General features: G+C 43.9%; 1 protein-coding gene across 1 annotated transcript in view; it reads right to left on the reverse strand.

The window, feature by feature from the left end:
• SLC48A1 (solute carrier family 48 member 1) overlaps positions 1-19,930 on the reverse strand; it is a 48,836-nt gene extending 28,906 nt beyond the window's left edge. The window contains exon 1 of the mRNA XM_073663176.1: positions 19,691-19,930. Within this exon, the coding sequence (XP_073519277.1) occupies positions 19,691-19,823 (133 nt within the window). The 5' untranslated portion in view covers positions 19,824-19,930. The remainder of the gene's footprint in view (positions 1-19,690) is intronic.
• Positions 19,931-24,528: the final 4,598 nt, after the last annotated feature.

A 24,528-nucleotide genomic window follows, 5' to 3' on the forward strand; every position in this document is an offset into this window, starting at 1 on the left:
ACAAGCTTAAGACAAGACTTAAAGGGACTCTTTCAGCACAGAATGACTGTTCAAACTACAGTGGCTTTCAAAAGTATTAACCCTGCCCTTTGCTTTAGGAAAAACACTGCTGGTATTTTCCTAAAGTGTTTTCTGATTCAAAAACTCAGTGGATACAGTATGGTCTAAAATAAATCGTGTATATCTACAGTGGATTGCGAAAATATGTGACATTTTTTGCTACCTCACAACCTGGAATTTCACAGTTTTTTTGAGGGTTTGCATCTGTTCATGTACAGAACATGCCTACAACTGGGAACATTTGATTTTCTTTTTATTGTGAAGCAAACAACAAATACGAAAAATTAACTATTACAGCTGCTAGTTGCTTTAGATAAGCTTTCCACATCTTGCCACTGGGATTTTGCCCATTGCTCAAGGTAAAACTGCTCCAGTTCTTTCAAGTTAGATCGTTTCATCTGGTGAGCAGCAATCTTCAAGTCGGACCACAGATTCTCAATTGGATTAAGGTCTGGGCTTCGACTAAGCCACTAGAAAACATTTACATGTTTCCCCTTAAACCACTCGAGTGTTGCTTTAGCAGTATGCTTTGGGTCATTGTCTTGTTGGAAGGTGAACCTTCGTCCCAGTCTCAAATCACTGACAAACAGGTCTTGCTCAAGAATATCCCTGTATTTAACACCATCCATCTTCCCCTCGACTCAGGCGATTGTCCCTGTCCCTGCTGCCAAAAAACATCCTTACAGCATGATGCTGCCACCAACATGTTTCACTATGGGGATGGTTTTCTTGGGGTGATGAGCTGCATTGGTTTGGCAGCAGACACAGCGTTTACCTTGGTGGCAAAAAAGTTTGATTTTAGTAACATCTGACCACAGCACCTTCGTCCATAGATTTGGGGAGTCTCCCACGTCTTTTCACAAACTCAAAATGAGTCTTACAATTTAAGTAAGGCTATGTGCCCACGATGCAGAAATGCTCTGGATTTTTCCTGAGCGTTTCTGCATCTCCCCTGGCAGAAAAAACGCATGCGGATTGTACATGCGTTTTTCCTGCCAGGGACATGCGGATGTGAAGCGTTCTTCACATGCATTTCCACATGCGGGTTGACAAGCGCTTTCCAAGTGATTTTAGCATCACTTGGAAAGTGCTTGTCAACTTGGTCACACTATATAAATCCATGCAAAAGGCATGGATTTATATAGTGTGACCTTAAAGAATGGTTAAAAATAAAAAAATAAATCTATACTTACCTTCCGATGGCCCCCGGAGTTGTTTCACCGTCCTGCCTGCCGGCAGATCGCGGTACACTAAAGGACCTGCCAAAGTCAGCATCGTGTGACCCTTCACATGACTATGGTGTCAGCACAGGTCCTTCAGTCCATCGTGATCTGCCGGCATGGGAAGACAAGCGCACCGGGGGCCGCCAGAAGGTAAATATAACATATATTTTTTATTTTATTCTTTTTTTCACAGGTACTATGGTACCTGGGTCTGGATGACTCTCCTCTCCTCCACAACCGGGTACCATCCGCACATTGGAACGCGTGGAATGCGCATCTACATATACAGTGATGCGGAATCCATGCGTTCCAATGCAAGTCAATGGAAGCGAAAACGCAGCGCTTCCGCAAAATAATTGGTAGTGCTGCGTTTTTTTCCGCAATGATAATCCGCAGCGGAAATTTCCACAGCATGTGCATAGCACATGCGGATTATCATTGGGGAACATGGCAGGCCTTCTACCATGCGTTTTTTTAAGCGTTTCTGCAACGTTTTTGCCGCTGTGGAAACGCTTAAAAAAAACGCATCGTGGGCACACAGCCAAAAGGCTTTTTTCTGGCCACTCTTCCATAAAGGCCATCTCTTTGGGGTGTACGGCTTATTGTGGTCGTATGGACAGATACTCCAGTCTCTGCTTGGGAACTCTGCAGCTACATCAGGGTTACCTTTGGTCTCTGTGCTACCTCTCTGATTAATGCCCTCCTTGCCCAGGCAGAGAGTTTTGGTGGGCAGCCCTTTCTTGACAGGTTTGTTGTGGTACCATGTTCTTTCCATTTGATGACAATGGATTTGATGGAACTCCAGGGGATCTTTACAACCCAACCCTGATTAACAACTTTGTCCCTGACTTGTTGGGAGATCTCCTTGGTCTTCATGGTGTTTGGTTAGTGGTGCCTCTTGATTAATGGTGTTGTAGCCTCTGTGGCCTTTCAGAAAAGGTGTGTGTATACTGACAGATCATGTGACACTTAGATTGCATACAGGTGGACTTCCTTTCATCAAGTATGTGGTTTATGAAGGTAATTGCTTGCGATAGAAATTTTTAGGGGCTTCACAGCAAAAGGGGTGAATGCACATGCCAATTTTTCGTTATTCGATTCGATAAATTTAATTTATGCCTATATTTTTCTCATTTCACTTCACCAACTTAGACTATTTAGTGCTGACGCATCACACACAAATCAGATTACAAAAATATTTAAATATATGACAAAATAGGTAAAAAGCCAGGGGGTGAATACTTTCGCAGCTTGGTGCTTCACGGCCAATCATTTACATACACCTTCCCACCTGCTTGTTGTCCTCTATCTTCTTTGATTGACAGCTCTGGCTTTATAGAGCCAGAGAAGGGTGGTAATAGATGGAAACCAAGCAGGTGTGAAGGTGTATATAAAGGATTCACTGCCATACAGCACTGAGCGCCTGGACTTGGTTTGAACAGTCATTTTGTGCTGACAGTCCCTTTAACCCCTTAATAACATCTGACGTACTAATACGCGTCTGTGCCCTGGGACTTAAGAGCCAGACCCGTATTAGTACGTCATGGCGATCACGCGCGCACACAGGCTGTGCGGGCGCGATCGCCGCCGGGTGTCAGCTGATTGTCACAGCTGACACCCGGTACTATGTGCAGGGAGCGGTCCTGCACCGCTCCCAGCACATTAACCCCCGCGATGCTGCGATCGAAGTCGATCGCGGCATTGCGGGGGCAAGGGGAGGTGATCGGCGATACTCACCTCCTCTTCCGGCTTCCAGCGCAGTCTGCAAAGGCTTCCCGGGTGTTGCCATGACGACCCGATGTCGTCATGACAACATCCGGGTCACCAGAGAGCAGGAAGATTGCTTGGGCATGCGCAGTGCATCTCCAAGCAATCTTCACACTGTGCACTTCTGACAGCCTTCATGGCATAGGGATGGTGCTTCATTCCTGTGCCATGCAGGCGATCAGAAAAAAAAAAGTGAAAGTCCCAGAGTGGGACAAAGTAATAAAGTGTGTAAACTGTGTGAAAGTGGAAAAAAAAAAAAAAAAAAAAAAAAAAGTGCAAAAATATTATAAAAAAATAAAAAAAATAATACACCAAAAATAAAAATATAATGTACCCATCAATAAATATTATTATAAAAAAAACAAAACAAAAAAAAAAAAAACAATAAAAGTACACATATTTGGTATCGCCGTGTCCGGAACAACCTGACCTATAAAACTGTCCCACTAGTTAACCCCTTCAGTGAACACTGTAAAAAAAAAAAAAAAACGAAGCAAAAAACAATGCTTTATCACCATACCGCCAAACAAAAAGTGGAATAACACGCGATCAAAAAGACGCATATAAATAAAAATGATACCGCTGAAAACGTCATCTCATCCCGCAAAAAACAAGCCGCCATACAGCTCCATCAGCCGAAAAATAAAAAAGTTATAGCTCTCAGAATAAAGCGATGCTAAAAAATATTTTTTTCTATAAAATAGCTTGTGTGTATAAGCGCCAAAACATAGAAAAATGATACAAATGTGGTATCGCTGTAAACGTACTGACCCGAAGAATAAAGCTACCTCATCAATTTTACCACACGCGGAACAGAATAAAAAAATAAAAAAAAAAAAAACAATTCCTGAATTGTTGGTTTTTGTTTATTCTGCCTCCCAAAAATCGGAATAGAAAGCGATCAAAAAATGTCACGTGCCTGAAAATGGCACCAATAACAACGTCAAGTCATCCCGCAAAAAACGAGCCGTCACATGACTGTCTGCCAAAATCTGGATGCAAAATCCCGATGCAAACTCAAGTAGCGAGCACTTGCGCTCAAGAATAATGACAACTTATTCAATATGATGACCTAATGTAAACAAATTCTGTGCCGTACCTCTGGGTTCAAAATGTTCACTATACACCTTAATAAAATCCTTGAGGGGTATAGTTTCCAAAATGGGGACACTTGTGGGGGAGCTCCACTGTTTAGGCACATCACGGGCTCTCCAAACGCAACATGATATCCGCTAACAATTTGAGCCGATTTTCCATTCAATTTGTTAGCGGATACCATGTTGCATTTAGAGAGTCCCTGTGTGCCCAAACATTGGAGCTCCCCCACAAGTGACCCCATTTTGGAAACTAGACCCCCCAAGGCACCTATCTAGATGCATAGTGAGCACTTGGAACCCCCAGGTGCTTCACAAATTGATTCGTAAAAATGAAAAAGTGTTTTTTTTTTCACTTTTTCATTTTTACGAATCAATTTGTGAAGCACCTGGGGGTTCCAAGTGCTCACTATGCATCTATAAAGGTGCCTTGGGGGGTCTAGTTTCCAAAATGGGGTCACTTGTGGGGAAGCTCCAAAGTTTGGGCACACAGGGGCTCTCCAAACACAACATGGCGTCCGCTAATTATTCAAGCAAATTTTACAATCAAAAAGTCAAATGGCGCTCCTTCCCTTCCGAGCCCTGCTGTGCGCCCTAACAGTGTTTTTTCCCCAAATATTGGGTATCTGCGTGCCCAGGGGAAATTGCACAACAAATTTTGGGGTCCATTTTTTCTTGTTACCCCTGTGAAAATAAAAAAAATTGGGTCTAAAGTAACATTTTTGTGAAAAAAGTTAAATGTTCATTTTTTTCTTCCACATTCAAAAAATTCCTGTGAAGCACCTGAAGGGTTAATAAAGTTCTTGAATGTGGTTTTGAGCACCTTGAGGGGTGCAGTTTTTAGAATGGTGTCACTTTTGGGTATTTTCTGTCAAAAAGACCTCTCAAAGTGACTTCAAATGTGATGTGGTCCCTAAAAAAATGGTTTTGTAAATTTTGTTGGAAAAATGAGAAATCGCTGGTCAACTTTTAACCCTTATAGCTCACTAACAAAAAAAAATTTTGGTTCCAAAATTGTGCTGATGTAAAGTAGACATGTGGGAAATGTTATTTATTAACTCTTTTGTGTGACATATCGCTCTGATTTCAGGGCTTAAAAATTAAAATTTTGAAAATTGCTAAATTTTCAAAATTTTCACCAAATTTCCATTTTTTTCACAAATAAACGCAAGTGATATCGAAGAAATTTTTCCACAATCATGAAGTACAATATGTCACGAAAAAACAATCTCAGAATCAGGGGGATCCGTTGAAGCGTTCCAGAGTAATTACCTCATAAAGTGACAGTGGTCAGAATTGTAAAAATTGGCCCGGTCATTAACGTGCAAACCACCCGCGGGGCTTAAGGGGTTAAAGGCAGAAAGACCCACAGACAAGCAACAACTGAAGTCAGCTGCAGTAAAGGCCTGGCAAAGCTCCACATAGGAGGAAACCCAAGGTTTTGTCACGTCGATGGCTTCCAGATTTCAGGCAGTCATTGCCTACAAAGGATTCTCTACAAAGTATTAAAAATGAACTTTTACAGTTAATTTGTCCGATTACTTTTGAACCCCTAAAATGAGGCCTTGTAGAAAAATTGTTCCAATTCATGACGTTTCACAGGACATTTTTGACCAATCTTTTTAATTAAACCTGAAAGTCTTCACTTCAATTGCATCTCGGTTGTTTCACTTTAAAAAAAAATAAAAAATAGTGGCCTGCAGAGCTGAAATCATGAAGTTTCGGTCCAAGGATTTCTGGACCAAACGGTACACAGAAAGTATTAGGGAAGAAAAGTTTTGTTGGCAGCGCTAGTTTAAGAAGTTACCGTAACATTTTATTGTCAACAGAAATGTAACATTTTATTGCAGGAAGTATCACAGAGATGAAAACATGAGTCAACAAAATAAAAAGGGAACTATTTCTAAAATTGCAACTCTTTTTATTAAAACAGGGAAAATTAGGAGGCGTGATTCAGCAAATAATCAGCAGTTTTCAGAAATCTGAAAGTGCAATGTCACGGTGAAAAGCCTTCTGTTCCATGTGCAGTCATCAGAGTCATCAGCTGATTTCAAGGCTCCCGGGTTACGACCAAGGGAAAAACTGTTCACAACAAGTAAAAGGTTTCCATATAGAGAGAACACGCTAGGAAGATGGCCCGACATATGAGCGGAAAACACCGACACACGTAACTATATCCCATACGTCATGCCAAGGCTGCCATGTGAATAATAACATATGCCAGGTGGGTTTTTGTGGTGGCTAAGTGTACAAGTGTGAATTAACTCCTGGAAAGCAAAAAGTACATTTTTTAGGTCTATGATAAAAAGACTGAAAAGGTAATTATAGCTACTGAAATTAGGGGCTTGTGCACATAGCCGTATTTTCAATCAGAGTGCGATCTGACAAAACATTGGATTGAACTTGGAGCAACGTTATTCTATGGGGTCGTGCACATGTGAGATTTTTTTCCCTTGGACCAAGTCAGTCCATGGAAAAAATAAATAAAAATCGCTGGGTGCCAGAGTATGATCTGATATTCGGATCGCACTCAGCCATGCAAGTCAATGAATTCATGAAAAGCATCGGACTGCACTCAGATGACATCGAAGTGCAGTCAGATTTCCACAGACTGACAGAATGGAGACTTTTTTTTTCTCCTCGTTGGAGAATCAGATCACACTCTGATCAAACTGATCAGAATCTGATTAGCATAATCAACCCAATTTTCTTAGATGAGAAAACATGCGTTTGTCTGCACTTAGCCTAAAGAGAACTTGTCAAATACTTTTACCACAGCCTCCTCCCCAACTATTAATAAGATTGTGTAGCCCTTTAAAAGATAAGCCAGTCAATTATCTTTATGATCCCAAGCACTGCTTCAGCAGCATTTTAAAGTTGTGTTTGTAAGTGGATTGGAATGTGATGATGCACTTACAGCTTCTCAGCCTCATGCTGTATTTTCTCCTTAGCAGCACCTGGTACTGTCCGATTGACAGATCTTTTGCTCTGATACATGGTGCAATAACCTGTCAATCAGCCAGGGGAGAGTGCTGCTAGGAAGGGAATACAGCTTGAGGCTGAGAAGCTGTAAGTGCATAGTCACACCCCAATGCCTTCACAAACACAACTTCAAAACGCTGCTGAAGCACTGCTTGGGATCATAAAGGATCGACTGGCTTGCCTTTTGAAGATCTACACAATTATATTAATGGTTTGAGGAGTAAGAATTTCTGACTGGTTAAAATATATCATTGTATAAAAAAAATAGGGGGAACCAATTTGTGAAGAACTTTATGAAGCATTTATACAAAGTGACGCAAATTGCCCCTTCAGAGAGGAAGAGGACTAGAACTCTAGTGCCACCTATAGGAAGTAGCAATCCTAAAAGTCAATATCGACCCTCTAACAAGCCTTGCCACATGACTAAGGCTATGTGCCCACGATGCAGAAATGCTGCATATTTTTTCCGCTTCTCCCTGGCAGGAAAAACGCATGAGGTTTTTACATGCGTTTTTCCTGCCAGGTAGAAGCGTTTGTCAAGCGTTTTTGCATGCGGGTTATCAAGCGCTTTTCCAAGCGATTTTAGCATCACTTGGAAAAGTGCTTGACAACTTGGTCAGACTATATAAATCCATGCAACCGGCTTGGATTTATATAGTGTGACCAAGTTAATAGGTAAAAAAAGAATAAAAATGGTAAAACAAAACAAAACAAGCTTATACTCCCCTTCCGATGTCCTCCCGGTGTTTTCTCTGCCGTGTCCGGTCTCTTGCACTGCTCGCGGTGTTGTGAAGGACCTGCGGTGACATCATTGAGTCATGTGTCAGGTCACATGACTCAATGACGTCATGGCAGGTCCTTCACAACACCGTGACCCATATGGCAGACCAGACAGAGCGGAGAAAACACCGGGAGGACATCGGAAGGTGAGTATAATCTTTATTTTTTATTTTAAATTCTTTTTTTTAACAGGTTCTATGGTACCTGGGTCTAGAGGAGAGTCTCTTCTTCTCCAGACCTGGATACCATCCGCACATTGAACCGTGTGATATCCGCATGTTCACATGTAGTGATGCGGATGTCACGCGGTCCAATGCAAGTCAATGGCGGCAATTACGCTGCGTGTCCGCAAAATTAATGGACATGCTGCGTTTTTTTCCGCAATGATAATCCACAGCGGAAATTTCCGCAGCATGTGCACAGCACATCCGGATTATCATTGGGGACCATGGGGCACGTATTACCAAGCGTTTATTAAGCGTTTTAGCTGCGGAAATTCCGCGGCAAAAACGCTTGAAAAACGCATAGTGGACACGCAGCCTTAGCATTATCCTAAGTGCCCACGATGCACAAATACTGCAGATTTTTTCCGCATCTCCCTGGCAGGAAAAACACATGTGGATTTTACATGCGTTTTTCCTGCAGGTAGAAGCATTTGTGAAGCGTTTCTGCATGCGGTTATCAAGCCCTTTTCCAAGCGATTTTAGCATCATTTGGAAAGGTGCTTGACAACTTGGTCACACTATATAAATCCATGCAACCGGCATGGATTTATATAGCGTGACCAAGTTAATAGTTAAAAAAAAAAAAAGAATAAAATGGTAAAAAATAAACATTATACTTATCTTGCGATGGCCCCCGGTCTTTTCTCCGCTGCGTCCGTTCTCTTGTACGGCTCGCGATGATCTGAAAGGACCTGTGGAGACGTCATTTAGTCATGTGACAGACCATCGCGAGCCGTACAAGACAACGGACGCAGCGGAGAAAAGACCGGGGGCCATCGCAAGGTAAGTATAATGTTTATTTTTTATTTTAAATTATTTTTTTAAACAGGTTCTATGGTACCCGGGTCTGGAGGAGAGTCTCCTCTTCTCCAAACCCAGGTACCATCCGCACATTGAATCACTTAATATCCGCATGTGCACATGTAGTCATACGGATATTAAGCGATTCAATGCAAGTCAATGGCGGCAATTACGCTGCGTGTCCGCAAAATTAATGGACATGCTGCGGATTTTTCCGCAATGATAATCCGCAGCGGAAATTTCCGCAGCATGTGCACAGCACATACGGATTATCATTGGGGACCATGGGGCACGTATTACCAAGCGTTTTCGTTGCGGAAATTCCGCAGCAAAAACGCTTGATAAACGCATAGTGGGCACGCAGCCTGAAAGCCAAAACCAAACTCTCAACTTGCAAACACTGTTTCGGGGTGCTTGCCCTCCTCAGTGCAAAGTGTGAGATCTGGATTGGCTGGATGAGAGGAATCTGACCGGGATCCAAGGGATAACGTTTCTCCTTGCGGACAGCGACGTGTCAAATGTATCTTCAATGTTTAGGTTTCCGCTCTTCTTCCTCCCAAGCTCAGGAATGCCATCATTTGGTAAGAATTACAAGTGGGAGGCAAAAAACATTATGCAATAAGATCTTCACATGCAGCATTTTAAAAGGGAGTGTATTGTCATAAACTGATCCATTGTTTAGATCACATTTTTAGATTAACCTCTTAAAGAAGTGCAGTCCGATTTTTTCATGGACCCATAGACTTGCATTGCCAATTTGATCTGACACTCGGATCAAAATGAGACATGTCTCCAATTTTATTTCCTCGGACCACTTGGTCTGAGGAAAAGGAAAAGAAAAATAAATCGGACATGTGCACTGCCCCACAGACTATCATCGGTACACGTGCTATCCGTAAAAACCATGGATAGCACTCGTCCGATATAATCAGAAGTGTGAGTGAACCCTTAAAGTGCATTAACCCTTTCCCGAAATAGGACGTAGTTCCATCTTATGCTGGGTCCCTGATTCTGATGCGGGTTCGCAAGTCGAACCTGCCCTTCCCAGCAGATGATGGATTTTATTCAGTCATCATCCGCCTCAAACAGCGATAGGAGGAGAGCTCTGCCCGTGTCTGTTAACCTATTAAATACCACTTTCAATCTCTGCGTCATTTAATGTATGCCAGAAGGGGGCGAGTCATGATCTAGGGGCGCTGATCGGTCACCGTGACAGCTGGGGCTCTGCTGAAGACCTCCGTGCTTGTCGTGACTGTACTTCTGCGAAAGTCACCCTATAGCTGGTGTTCACAGGACACGGTGAATTTCGCTACAGTGTAGCACTGCTGTGTATAGCATAAGTGATCGGATGATCGCAGGTTCAAGTCCCCCAAGAGGACTAAACAAGTAAAGTACAAAGTGAAAAAAAAATGTTTTTAAAATATGATCAAAATAAAAAAAAAAAAGTTCAAATCAACCCCTTTTTTCCTCCATAAAAAACAACACATATTTGGAATTGCTGCGTCCGTAAAAGTCCGATCAAAAATTTAAATAAATTAACCAGATCGGTAAATGGCATAATGAGGGGAAAAAAAACGAAAAGCCAGAATTATGATTTTTTGACCACCTACTACAATAAAATGCAATAAGAGGCAATCAAAACAACATACCCCAAATGGCATCAATAAAAATGTCAGCTCAGTGGGCAAAAATTAAGTCCTTATACAGCACCATATCCCAAAAAATGAACACGGTACCGGTCTCAAAAATTGGTGACAAAAACAATTTTTGAATTTTTCTTCACAAAAAAAACCTATTTCGTTTGGTATTCGTTCTGATCTATGGACTCATATTGCCAGGTCAGTTGTATCATATAGTTAACATGGTAAATAAAAAACAATTGTGGAATTGCACTTTTTGCAATTTCAACACACTTGGAATTTTTTTTCTCGCTTTCCAGGGCTTTTTCCCTGGTGTTGGGAACCATTGCACTGAACTACGTCACCATAGCTTCAGCTAGTCGCAGGTAGCAAGGCTAAAATCACATGGCACGCTTTTAAAAAGTGCAACCCACTACGGAAGTGGGAATAGGGCTTTCTATTTCCACCAATCCCAAGAAACGTCACACTGAACCTCGTTTATTGGAGAACGGCTGTGGCCAATTCATTTCTGACCGGAGTAGTCATTCTAACTTGTCCATTAGCTTGGGCAAAGAAAATAAAGTTCTCAGACTGATCATATCCTAGATGTAAGCTTCCCACTTTAAGTTCCAGCGCTACATATGTTTGCAATAATCCTGCATTACTACTAGTACATAGCCGACATATTCTGGGACCACCAAAACACAAAGCTAATTGAAAATATTAACTACTGGCACCAAACTTCACCGAGTTCTAGCCTGCCAGGTATGCTACATCCGAATTTAATGAAGGCATGAATACATTCAGTCCTGAAGTGCACAACGGGCTTATTGGCAGCAGATTTGTTTTTATCTTGCAAAAAGCAGCTGTTTTTAGAGAAGCCAAGCAGAAAATATTCTATCCACACAGAGCACAACACCTTCCAACAACGCTGGGAGGGATCGGCTAAAAGGGAAAGAAGTCGCACAACATGGCAAATGTCTGACCATCTTGGTTCTGAGAGACTCTGCCTCTCTAACATGCTCATTTAATACAGTCATGTGATTTATATATTGACCCTCTAGCTGTTTTTCATTAGCACCACTTATTTATCCAGTCATTTGTTAACCCTGTATTATTTTCTGAGATGTGTTGCTACCATCAATTTCTATAATTACCGTATTTTTCAGGTTATAAAACGCACTTTTCCCCCCCAAATTTGAGAAGAAAAAGGGGGTGCATCTTATAATGCAAAGGTACGGTATTTTATCTGGGGGCCGGAGTTGGTGGAGCGGGATCACAGATACAGGAGGCTGGCGGCTGTGGCAGGACTGGACCGAAGCTGCGGGCCCTGTCCTCAAAAGAAGTCAGCGGAGGTTCCCTCTCCCGTACATAGCCCTGCAGTAGTCTTCAGGAAAATGGCCGAAGGAGCATGCGCAGAGTGAGACCTCGGGAGACGAGATCTCGATCTGCGCATGCTTCGGCGGCCATTTTCCCTAAGCCAACCGTAGGGCTATGTATGGGAGAGGTAACGTCCGCTCACCGCCGACTTCTTCTGAGGACGGGGCCCACAGCATAACCCCACCACCGCCCCAGTCCTCCTGAATCAGCGACTATTCCGAGAGGACGGGGTCCGCAGCATCCCCCCAATGCTGCTGAATTTGCCGCCAACCTCTTGAAGCAGTGACCCTGGCTACTGTGATCCCCCGTTCCACCACCGCCGACCCCAGGTGAAGCGGAATATAAGGCGCACCATTTTATTTAATAAAAAAAACATTTTTTCCTATTTTCCACACCAAAATTTGGGATGCGTCTTATAGTATACCGCAAAATACGGTAATTTTTTCAAAGGAAATGGAAAAAACGTCTAACTTTCACCGTCTGATCTGTGTTCTACGTTCTGCTGGGAATAAAATATGGCCATGAGAGATTTCCAAATCATTGCATTCTTGTTTTCTTTACATTTTATACAGCGTTCCAACTTTTTTGGAATGGAGGTGGGAAAACAAAATACACAGTAGCCGAAAAAGAGGTCCTGGACGTCCAGCTCCTTATGTACTGCTGTGGTTGTAGCAGATCAGGACCTGCAAGCTTATTATTGTATTTTTCAGACCATAAGACGCAAATTTGGGAGGAAAATGGAGATGCGTCTTCTAGTCTGAATGTAGCTTACCGGGGAGCGGCAGTGGAGCGGGGTCACAGCTGCGGGAAGCCGGCAGCTGCAGGAATGTGGCGACGCTGCAGGCCATGGACTAGGAGGAGGGGGTGTCTTGGCGGTGTGAGGCAGGTGTGGAGTCCTCGCTGTGCACAATGACGGTGTCGGCTCAGTGACGAGTTGATATCTCAATCTGCGCAGGCGCCGCCTCCCGTGCCATTTTACTGAAGACCGCCGGGAGATCAATGTGCGCAGCGGGGACTCCGCTCCTGCCTCGCCCCCTTCTCCTAGCCCAGGGCCTGCAGCAGCGCCCCACTCCTGCTGTCAAATGATGTAAATGTGACCTTGCTCCACCCAGGGCTGTGGAGTCAGAATCGTAGCCCATTTTGGTGGAGTTGGAGTCGGTATAAAATGGACCAACTCCGACTCCTAAAATATATAATAAATTGGGTACAGTAGTTCAATGCAGTTTGTGGGGAATATTTTTTCATAAGAATTTGGGAAAGTTATGAAATGTCATATAAATGTCTATCCTATTCCTGATCTAAGGGTCTAGACTTTTAGCTGAGATGAATCTGTGCCACAGTAAATTTATCACTTAAACATGAGCCGTGTATGAGGGAGTCGGAGTCATGGAAATTGAGGAGTCGGAGACGGAGGTTGGGCTTACCGAGTCCACAGCCCTGGCTCCACCATTGCTGCCCCACCCCCGGTAAGCTACATTCAGACTGTAAGATGCACCTGTGACACCTGACATTGCTGATCCTGATGACAGGCTAAAAAATTTTTTTTTTCCTATTTTCCTCCTTTAAACTTGGGGTGCATCTTATAGTTTGGTGCGTCATCTGAAAAATACAGTATAGGGGAGTAACTCTACAGCGGGGCTCTTAGATATGGCAGCCATGACTAAGAGCCAGGGCTGTGGAGACGGTAAGCAAAACCACCGGGTCACGACTCCACAGCCCGGCCTCACTACTGAGCGTGTACATAAAGTGCAGCACAGATTCAGCTCAACTCAAAGCGTAGATCCTTAGATCAGGAATAGAGCAGACATTTATAGGACATTTCATAACTTTCCCAAATTCTTATGAAAACATTTACAGCACATCCAGCATTGTACCACACATTTATTACATATTTTAGGAGTCGGTCCATTTTATACCAATTTCACAGCCCTGCTAAGAGCACTACTGCTCAAAACACAGCAGTGTTCCTACTAGTGCCCACAGTTTTCTAAGACGCACTACATATAGTATTGAAGTTCTAAGCTTTTTAGGACAGAGGCATTTTTCCGCTTTTGTGTTTTTTCCTAACTTCTGAGAGCTATAACTTGATATACATTTCCCAGTGACATAGCCATAGCTGCTTCTTTATTTGCAGAATGAGTTGTAGTTTTAAATGGTATTCTCTTTAAACATATAATGCACAGTAAAATGTGAAAAAAATTCACGCAGGTAATAACGCTGTTCTGCCATATTGTGTTTTAGGTTTAATTTTTTACGGCGTTTATTGTATGTTAAAAATGACCTGACTTAATGATTTCTTTAGGTTAGGGCGATTGCAGCATTACAAATCTTATTTTATTTTTATTATTTTGCAGTTAAAAAATTAAATTCAGAACTTTGTTAAAACATATTTTGGCTCATGTTGCCATTCTCTTTGACTTATGACTTTTTACTTTTCCCTGTGATGGAGCTCTATGAGAACTTGTTCTCCGCACGGCGATCTGCAGTGTTTATGGATATCATTTTGGTTTACTTGTGTCATTTTGAGCGCTTTTTATTACATTTTTCGAGGGAGGGGCAGTGACTAAATGTCAATTCTGGCATTTCCATGTTTAGCTTTTCTTTATGTGGATTACTGTTTGAGCTAATTTTATTTTTTTTCAGAATGTCTTTATTCTAGAATTAGGATGAGGGGTGACATTTATATTTTTTAAAGAACATTCAATCATTTTTTACTTTATTTTTTAGTCTCTATAGGCGATTAGAACAGGAGATTTTTCGCTTTTTTTCTGCACAGTACGTTTTCTCCTTACAAAAAGCTTGTGGTATGAACAGCTATGTGGTTTCAGATCGATATTGTTCGCTTCCGATCAATTTCAGAAGCAGATTCTGATGTGGATCTTGTAACAGAATTGACTTAAAAATCCACATTAAAAAAAAAAAAAAAACACCGTGAAGATACGATTTTAAGGGTCATCACTTGGGAGATGAAGAAGTGCCCCCAATGTGAAGTCTGCTGAACGTTTGGCAGGCATCAGTAGGTATCGGGCGCACCTCCGATTCTAGCATTAGGACAGGTGGATGATCCTTGCAGGCTGTGCAGGAGACCTGGCAAGCGGTTCACAGATGAAGGTCAGCAGAACCTCTCCGCTCCAGATACACTGGAAGTGAACATTATGGGATAATCCTTTAAAATAAGCAACAAAAAGCTAGGCATGTAGGCCGTCAACTCATCCTCTCAATAAAACCTGTGGAAGTAGTCTATAGTCCCCTGGGGCTGTAGCATGGGCCAGCAGTGTTTCCTCTTGCTTGATTGACAGCTCCTTTGCCTGGAGTCACACAGCATAGAGGCTGTCAGTCAAGCAGGGAGGAGGCAGCACTGAGAGGGGAAATAGAGCTGGAGTTGAATGGACTTCAGATCTACAATAGATCTGTAGTGTGATTTGCATATCAATTGAAAAGTTGATTTTTTTCAGACTTGTCTTAAAAAGCGCTCCATGCACATATAAATAGTTTGGGGGGGAAATCCTGCTGACAGATTCATTTTTAAGACGTTCCCGTCACAAGACAGTTGCACTTCAAGACAAGTTCACTGTCAGTAGTGCACACCAATATCCCCTCCCCCACAGTAAGGACGGACACGTGACTAGTCCCCGAGTTAAGCAAAGTATGTTATTATAATTATTCTTGGTCTACTACATGAAACTAGATGACAAGCAAGCTGCCATTACAGGGTCCCCTGGGGAGACACGGCGTTAACAGGGCACCCATAGAGGAGCATTGGTTTTTACTGTACATCCGTATACCTCTAATTTCAGGTGGAGTATTTTTACTGTTGTATTCCGCTTCTATGCTACAGCCCAATATGTATGCACAAAGCTTTTCTTCTAAATGATGCACTCAACAGGGCATGGTATGGCAGCTCGGGGAGGTCCTGTAGACCCCTAATACAGAGCACTGGACGGTTCACATGAGTGTAATGTGGCTGTATATCAGCAGTAATCCCTGACAACCATAAGTCTCCTGACCAGCTGTTAGTTTGGGTCATAAAACCCATGTGAGGCCATAATACAGAAGAGAAAATATAGCAGCAATAAGTTTAGTGAACTTTCCCATAAAGCATGTTCCACAGAAGGCTTTGGGAAATGATTCCCCCATCTCCAGTAAAGGGGTCCTATTCGGCTCCTGGCACCATAGATACAGTGAGCTCAAGTAGATATCAGTTATTTTATTTTATTTTTGAAAAAAAGTAGCAATTTCAATGTATCAGCTGTAACATCAGGGTTGTGGAGTGGTAAGCCAAACCTCCGACTCCTCAATTTCCATGACTCCAACTTCACGACTCCCTCATTCATGGCTCATGTTAAAGTGATAAATTTACTGCAGCACAGATTCATCTCAGCTAAAAGTCTAGACCCTTAGATCAGGAATAGGACAGACATTTATAGGACATTTCATAACTCTCCCAAATTCTTATGAAAAAATATTCCCCACAAACTGCACTGAACTACTGTACTCAATTTATTATATATTTTAGGAGTTGGAGTCAGTCCATTTTATACTGACTCCGACTCCACAGCCCTGATTACCATCAATGTTTCATCAGTTTATCTCATATGTAGCCTAAAAAAAGACCTGATGAAGGATTCTCAAGCTTCTTCTAGTCCTAAAAAACATCACAGAAAAAACAGCCTTACCCGCACCAGGTCAGGTTAACAAAGCACAAGCAGGATGCGGCAGACCCCATAATAAAGGCGGGGGCAGCACAGGTGCGTAATACTGAACCTCCATGAATTGGCAGATATGTGAGTGGCTGTGTGGTATTAACAATACACACAAACGCAGCTTGTATAGGACGCCAGTCAGTCACACAGATAGCTGTGGTGCACAGTGTCTGGCTTATAGCCCATTAATGACACCCATAATTTTAAATCGAGCGAGGCTGCCCGACACTATATACATGCACCCCACAGGACAGACCCTTCAATCTACCCAACCATCAATAAAGAACCTGGACACATCCTGCAAAAAATGAAAAATGTGCAATAAAAAGATGAAAAATAATGTATGATGAATACATTACATGGGGTATTGGTTGATATTTTGGCCAAAATACGCAAGCTCGCAACCCGACTTCTCCTAGTGCCAACAAACTTTTCAATGGCTGTAAGCCATAATCATCAACATTAGCAGAAATATACACAATTCACATAGATCACTCTGTTTGTAATGACTATATAATATGAGTTTCACCTTTTGTATTGAAGAACTGAAATAAATTAACTTTATGATGATATTCTAATTTAGTGAGATGCACCTGTAAGTGATAGACAGCAGCACTAGGATGCAACTAGGACGCCATCAGCGTGCTCTCCAAGTATTTCATGAACTTGAATTGAAGAATTCAATCCGAAACTCAGATCAAAAATGGACATTTCTGTTTTTTTGTTTACCACCCGATATGCAAAAAACACGAACATGTGAACAGCTCTGTAGATTATAATAGGTATGTGTTATGGCCATGAAAAACACTGATAGAACATGTAAGGCTGTGTGCCCAATATGTGCTTTTTAACAGTTTCCGCAGCAGCAATTCCACCGCAGAAACGCTTAAAAAACGCATGGTAGAAGGCCTGCCATGGTCCCCAATGATAATCCGTATGTGCTGTGCACATGCTGCGGAAATTTCCGTTGCAGATTATCATTGCGGAAAAATCCGCAGCATGTCCATTAATTTTGCGGACACGCAGCGTTTTCGCCACCATTGACTTGCATTGAATCGCTTAATATCCGCATGACTACATGTGCACATGCGGATATTAAGCGATTCAATGTGCGGATGGCACCCGGGTCTGGAGAAGAGGAGACTCTCCTCCAGACCTGGGTACCATAGTATCTTAAAAAAAAAGAATTTAAAATAAAAAAAAACACATTATACTTACCTTCTGATGGCCCCCGGTCTTCTATCCGGTAAGTCTTGGCTCCCCGATGGCTCGCAATGGAGTACAATGACCTGCCATGACGTCACTTAGTCATATGACAGGTCAGCGGTCACGCAACCTGTCACATGACTAAATGACGTCATGGAAGGTCCTTTTACACCACCGCGAGAAACCGGGAAGACCGGACGCATCGGAGAAGGAGACCGGGGGCCATCGGAAGGCAAGTATAATGCTTTTTTCTTTTTTTAACATTTTTATTCTTTTTTTTTTGCCGGTTGCATGGATTTTTATAGTGTGACCAAGTTGTCAAGCACTTTTCCAAGTGATGCTAAAATCACATGTGCAAAACGCTTCAATTACGCTTGTCCCTGGCTGAAAAAAACGCATGTACAATCCGCATGTGTTTTTTTCTGCCAGGGAGATGCAGAAACGCTCAGGAAAAATCCGGAGCAATTCTGCATCATGGGCACATAGCCAAAGTAAAAAATGTTTGTCTGAATGAGGCTTTACAATCAGCGACCATACAACATGTGACTTATGCACAGAAGAATCATTTCACGTAATACCAGGATATTACCTATAATCAGAAAACACCAATAATGAGAACTAGGGAAACCTTCACTTTCTTCATACAGAACACTGCTTTTAAATGTGTGCGTACCTGGAGAGGTTTACATGGGGCTGTCCTACAATTACAGCCCACCCCTCACAACAATGGGGTCCTGTGCCCCAGCGGAGAATGAGAAACGTGCTCACAGCGACCGCCCTCCTCTCTCCTATCTAAGGTCACTGCTAAGACACCAACTGGGGGACAGTCACATCAAGACATATGGGGGGGGGGACTATTGTACGACCCCCTCAGTCAATCAGCAAATGTGAGTGGCACTGATGACAGGGTTCTCCATACAAGCTCCGCCGCCACATACGCACACACAGGACTCCACCGCAGCACACAACTCCTACGCCGACACCACGCACACGCCTCCTCCACTGCCACAGCACACGCAAGCACAGGAATCCTCCATCGCACAGGATGCCACCGCCTCCAGAGCACGCACACGACTGCGCCGCCTCCACCGCACACGCATGCACGAGACTCCGCCGCCTCCACCGCACACGCATGCACGACTCCTCCGCTGTCGCACAGTGCTCCTGCCGCACACAACTCCTCCACCTCTTCTGCACACGCATGCACGTGACTCCTCCTCAGCCTGCTGCACATGCATGCACGACTCCTCCGCTGTCGCACACGCATACACACGACTCCTTCGCCGTCGCACAATGCTCCTGCCGCACACTGCTCCTGCCGCACACGCATGCACGACTCCTCCGCTGTCGCACAGTGCTCCTGCCGCACACGACTCCTCCGCTGTCACACAGTGCTCCTGCCGCACACGACTCCTACGTCACAACGCACGGGTCTCTGCTGCTGCACAGCACTCCTACCGCACGCGCATGCACGACTCCTCCGCTGTCGCACGCGCATGCACGACTCCTCCGCTGTCGCACAGTGCTCCTGCCGCACACACAGGACTCCCCGCCGCACACACATGGGTCTCTGCTGCAGCACAGCGCTCCTGCCGCACAAGCACAGCGCTCCTGCCGCACAAGCACAGCGCTCCTGCCGCACAGCTCTGCCGCACAAGCACAGCGCTCCTGCCGCACAACCACAGCGCTCCTGCCGCACAACCACAGCGCTCCTGCCGCACAACCACAGCGCTCCCCATCCCACCATCTTTGCACACAACTGAAGACATCACATTTTTCACATTAGTCTGGTTCATAACTGGGAAAGCCCAGATGCCATTACTACGGCGGCTCAGCACAGGTTGCCCCTACCTGACAGGCCCCCCATGGCCGCAGTCCAGGGTTGCCCAAAGGCCACATTCCAAGCCAGGAAAGCTGACACACCAATCAGCGTGCCCATCGTGGCGTAAATGATCCGGATCCAGAGCTGCTTGGTGACCGCCATGAAGACCCGGGGCTGCGCTCCGACAACACAGGGAGAACCCTCGCTCCGGAGAACGGGTGTGCAAACAGGAGCGCCCTCCTCGCTCTCTGCACGGATTGGTCCGTATACCTGTCAGCGAAACCGATGGGAACCAATTGCTGCACGCAAAATGGACGGAATTACAAAGCCAGGACCAATGGATAAAAGCAAGCCTGCTAGCCAATAGGATGAACGCTATTATCCGCTGTTACCAGGCAGAATTTGAAGTTGGCCGGTATTACAATCGTACAAAGCTTGTGTGATGGGGAGCCGCGCTGGTGACGTCACTCAATGCTCCTGCTTACGTCATCGGTGACGCGCCGGGGTGCTGAGGGCTGCTCTCGTTGGCTTGGAAATATGGCACAGCGGTGTTTCAGGGGACAAAATGGAGATGTATAAAAGGCTCACCTGTGTATGTGCTTAAGAAACTGGAGCCTTCCATTTAAAAATATTGTCCTCAACTGGAGACCCTTTTAACCCCTTAAGCCCCGGAGCATTTTCCGTTTTTGCATTTTCGTTTTTGCTCCCCTTGTTCCCAGAGCCATAGCGTTTTTATTGTTTGGTCAATATGGCCATGTGAGGGCTTATTTTTTGCGGGACGAGTTGTACTTTTCAACGCCATTACTAGTTTTACCATATCCTGTACGGGAAAACGGGAAAAAAATTCCAAGTGCGGTAAAATTGCAAAAAAAGTGCAATACCACAGTTGTTTTTTATTTATTTTTTTTACCACGTTCACTGAATGCTAAAACTGACCTGCCCTTCTTATTCTACAGGTCATTACGAGTTCATAGACACAAAACGTATAGGTTCTTTTATATTTAAGTGGTGAAAAAAATTTCCAAAATTTGGTAAAAAAATAAATAAAAAAATAGCGCCATTTTCTAAGACCCGTAGCGTCTCCATTTTTCGTGATCTGGGGCTGGTTGATGGCTTATTTTTTGCGCACCGGGTTGACATTATTATTGATAACATTTGGGGTAGATCCGATGTTTTGATCGCCTGTTATTGCATTTTATTGCAATTTTGCGGCGACCAAAAAACGTAATTCTGGCGTTTAGAATTTTTTTCTCGTTACGCCGTTTACCGATCGGATTAATTCTTTTTTTATATTGATAGATCGGGCGATTCTGAACGCGGCGATACCAAATATGTGTATGTGGGGTTTATTTTTTATTATTTTATTTTGAATGGGGCAAAAGGGGGGTGATTTAAACTTTTATATTTTTTTATTTTTTTTTATATTTTTAAGAACTTTTTTTTTAAACTTTTTGCATGCTTCTATAGTCTCCATAGGAGACTAGAAGCAGCAACTATCCGATCGCCTCTGCTACATACAGGGGACGAGCAGGTCCCCTGCATGCAGCAGAAATGGTCCTGTGCTATGAGCGCCGACCACTAGGTGGCGCTCATAGCGACAAGATCATGACAACCACAGGCGTCTGCTGCAGACCCTGGGTTGTCATGCCCACCCATCGGCGACCCGCGATCACGTGACGGGGTCGCCGGTGGGCGGGGCTTATGACGCGCTACCCGGAAGCGTGCGTTAAATGCTGCTGTCAGAGATTGACAGCGGCATTTAACATGTTAACAGCCGTGGGTGGATCGCGATTCCACCCACGGCTGTTGCGGGCACATGTCAGCTGTAAGAATCAGCTGACATGTGCTCCGTTCAGTGAGGGCTCAGCGCAGCAGCCCTCACTGAACGGGCAGTACGCAAATATGCGTACTAATACGTCCACGGTAATTAAGGGCTTAATAATGACCCCCAAGGAGGTGAAACTAATAGAAACGGATACTTCCTGATCTGGCACCTATCACTGAGTGGCTGCAACTCTCATGTGACGTCCCCCATGGTGCTGAGCCAACCAGACCAATGGGGAATGCTGTCCAATAGTGGACAACCCCTTTAAGAGCAGATACTGTGTCCTTAAATGGACATATACAGTGCGAAGCATAAATGAGTACACCCCAAAACATCCGAAAAACCCTTCAATAGCAACATTTCCTATGAAATCCTCCCACAAATGTGGTCATTGCTGGCAAACAAGATTTGTTATGTTGCACAATCACACAGGAATTTTCCTAACACAGTAATTTAATACAATGTTATAAAAATGAGTACACCCCAATGAAGGGCTTAGGAGCAAAGCTAAAGTTTAGACTACAACATTCTAATTAACAAGAATTCAACCACAGGTAAGTAATTATTCATTAATCAGGTGTCCAGCAGACAGGTGACTATAAAAGGCTGTTACTTAATAAAAGAAAATCCTCTCCTATTTTATGCTGTCAGCAATGGCACCACATGGAAGAGAAATGTCACAAGGTCTGAGAAAGAACATAATTATACAAGAAAGGTGAAGGCTTTAAGGAAATCAGCAAAGCTTTACATACCAGTCAGAATATTGTAGCAAAAGTGATGCAAAAATATAACAAAGATGAAACAACAACCATCTCACAGAGACATCCTGGCCAACCACAGAAGTTAACACCTAAACAGGAGCTTCTTCTGATGAGAAGGGTTGAAGAAAATCAACATGTAGGTTCACTGCAAATAATGTTTCTCGTGACACAATACGGCTGTAACGCTGGTGTTCCTGCATGGTTCCTCTTCCTCCTCCCAGCAGGGACGCTGACATGCTCACCACCACGGTCGCTCAGCAGCGTCTCCTGTCCCAGCTTCCAGGTTTCAGGGCTCGCACAGGTCTCCCGGCAATGCACTTATGGCGCGCGCTCTCCGATTCTTAAAGTGGCAGACCACGCACTCCAGAAAAAAACCCAGCCTATATCTGGAAGAAATTAACATTTAAAGCACCCTCCCCTGTAGGGAGGTGTCTGAATAACTTTAGTGTTTAGTGTGTCTTAGCCCACTAGTCCATTGTTAGGTCACTGTTACTTATCCCATCCTGCGACCCTGTACCAGAATCTATCCTGTGTTTCTGTGACTGCTCTGTCTGAATTAGTTGTTCTGTCAAACCTGAAACCTGATCCCAAACCCCTCCCGTCTGAATCCACACTGATATCCATTCTGCAAGTGATCCTGTTCCTGTGCTGCCTGCTACTGCGAGTCTGTACCTGCATTCCTGACTCTTGGGGTCAGATGCTGCAGTACCGGGGACTGCCCTGGAGTAGTACCTGGTGGCTACCTGTAGCTCAAGCCTAATCTCACCATAAGAGGCTCTAGTGAAGACCAGGTAGCCGCTTAATTACGTCCCTCCACAGTAAGCCCGGCCCGTGGCGCAGTGTGTCCACACCCACCAGCGTGACAAAGGCGTACACTGCAGAGGAATGGCTTGCATAGGTGTCATCTACAAAGGAAGCCTCTTCTAAAGCCCATGCACAAAAAAGCCCACCTAAAATTTGTCAGGTCCCATGCTGAAAAACATTAAGACTACCAGGTAGCCGCTTAATTACGTCCCTCCACAGTAAGCCCGGCCCGTGGCGCAGTGTGTCCACACCCACCAGCGTGACAAAAGCGTACACTGCAGAGGAATGGCTTGCATAGGTGTCATCTACAAAGGAAGCCTCTTCTAAAGCCCATGCACAAAAAAGCCCACCTAAAATTTGTCAGGTCCCATGCTGAAAAACATTAAGACTACTAGGACACTGTAATCTGGAGAGATGAAACCAATATGTGTTTTTGGAACTGATGGCTTCAAAATTGTATGGTGTCACAAAGGTGAAGAGTACAAATAAAAATGCATGGTGCCTACAGTGAAACATGGTGGTGGCAGTGTCCTTATGTGGGGCTGCATGAGAGCTCTTGATATCCTGGATGCTGTATTTCATTGATGATATCCTGAATTCACAGATGTACTGCTCTATATTGAAAGAGAAGATGCCGCCATTACTCCTTGCACTTCTTCAACATGACAATTATCAAAACACACATCTGTTTCATTTCTGAAGAAGCACGGGATGTAAGTGATTCAGTAGCCAAGTATGTCTCCTGATCTGAGCCCAACCGAACACCTATGGGAAATTCTGAAGAGACAAGTTGAGCTTCACTCTCCATCCAGTATCCAGACTCTAAAAGAGGTCATTCTTGAAAATGGAAAATGACAGCTGTTGCAGTGTTTCAGCATATAGATGGTACTGGAAGCCATGGGACATTATGAGTTGTCCTAGGCCTAAAGGTGTAGATGGAGAACAGTAGGGATCTCAGAACAAAGCCTTGAGGGACACATACAGAGAGAGGACGGGCTGAGGTGGTAGTATGGGAATGAGAGATGCCAAATTTTCAGATGTGAGGTATGAGGAGATCCAGGAGAGGGCAAGGTTGCCATTTTGCTAAATCTACATGAAAGCAAATGACAAAAATCTGCATGTTCGTGAATGCAGATTTTTGTAAAATTTGAGTATTATTCAATTCCATTCAAATATATTCATTAATTTCTAATAGTAGTTCTTAGGCAGACCAATTCTAGTGGTAAAAGAACACCTAGTCTCATACTTGAGCAGGAAACTTACTGAGAGGTGATCTACGTCACCATCAAGAAGTCGTGTCTAGCAATTGAGTGGGCCATGCAAAGGTTTCAGCCCTATCTATATGGACATAATTTTACGATAGTAACTTGTCACAACCCTTTTAGGATGCTTTCACATTGCGTTTAGGCACCCTTTCGATGGAACTGTCGGGGCTTACGTCTGAACCCCCCGCAATATGGGATTCAGACGTATGCGC

This window comes from Phyllobates terribilis, unplaced genomic scaffold (genome assembly GCF_046119375.1).
Source record: "Phyllobates terribilis strain yellow unplaced genomic scaffold, ASM4611937v1 Scaffold_2__4_contigs__length_985480577, whole genome shotgun sequence".
In the NCBI taxonomy this organism is placed as follows: Eukaryota; Metazoa; Chordata; class Amphibia; order Anura; family Dendrobatidae; genus Phyllobates; species Phyllobates terribilis.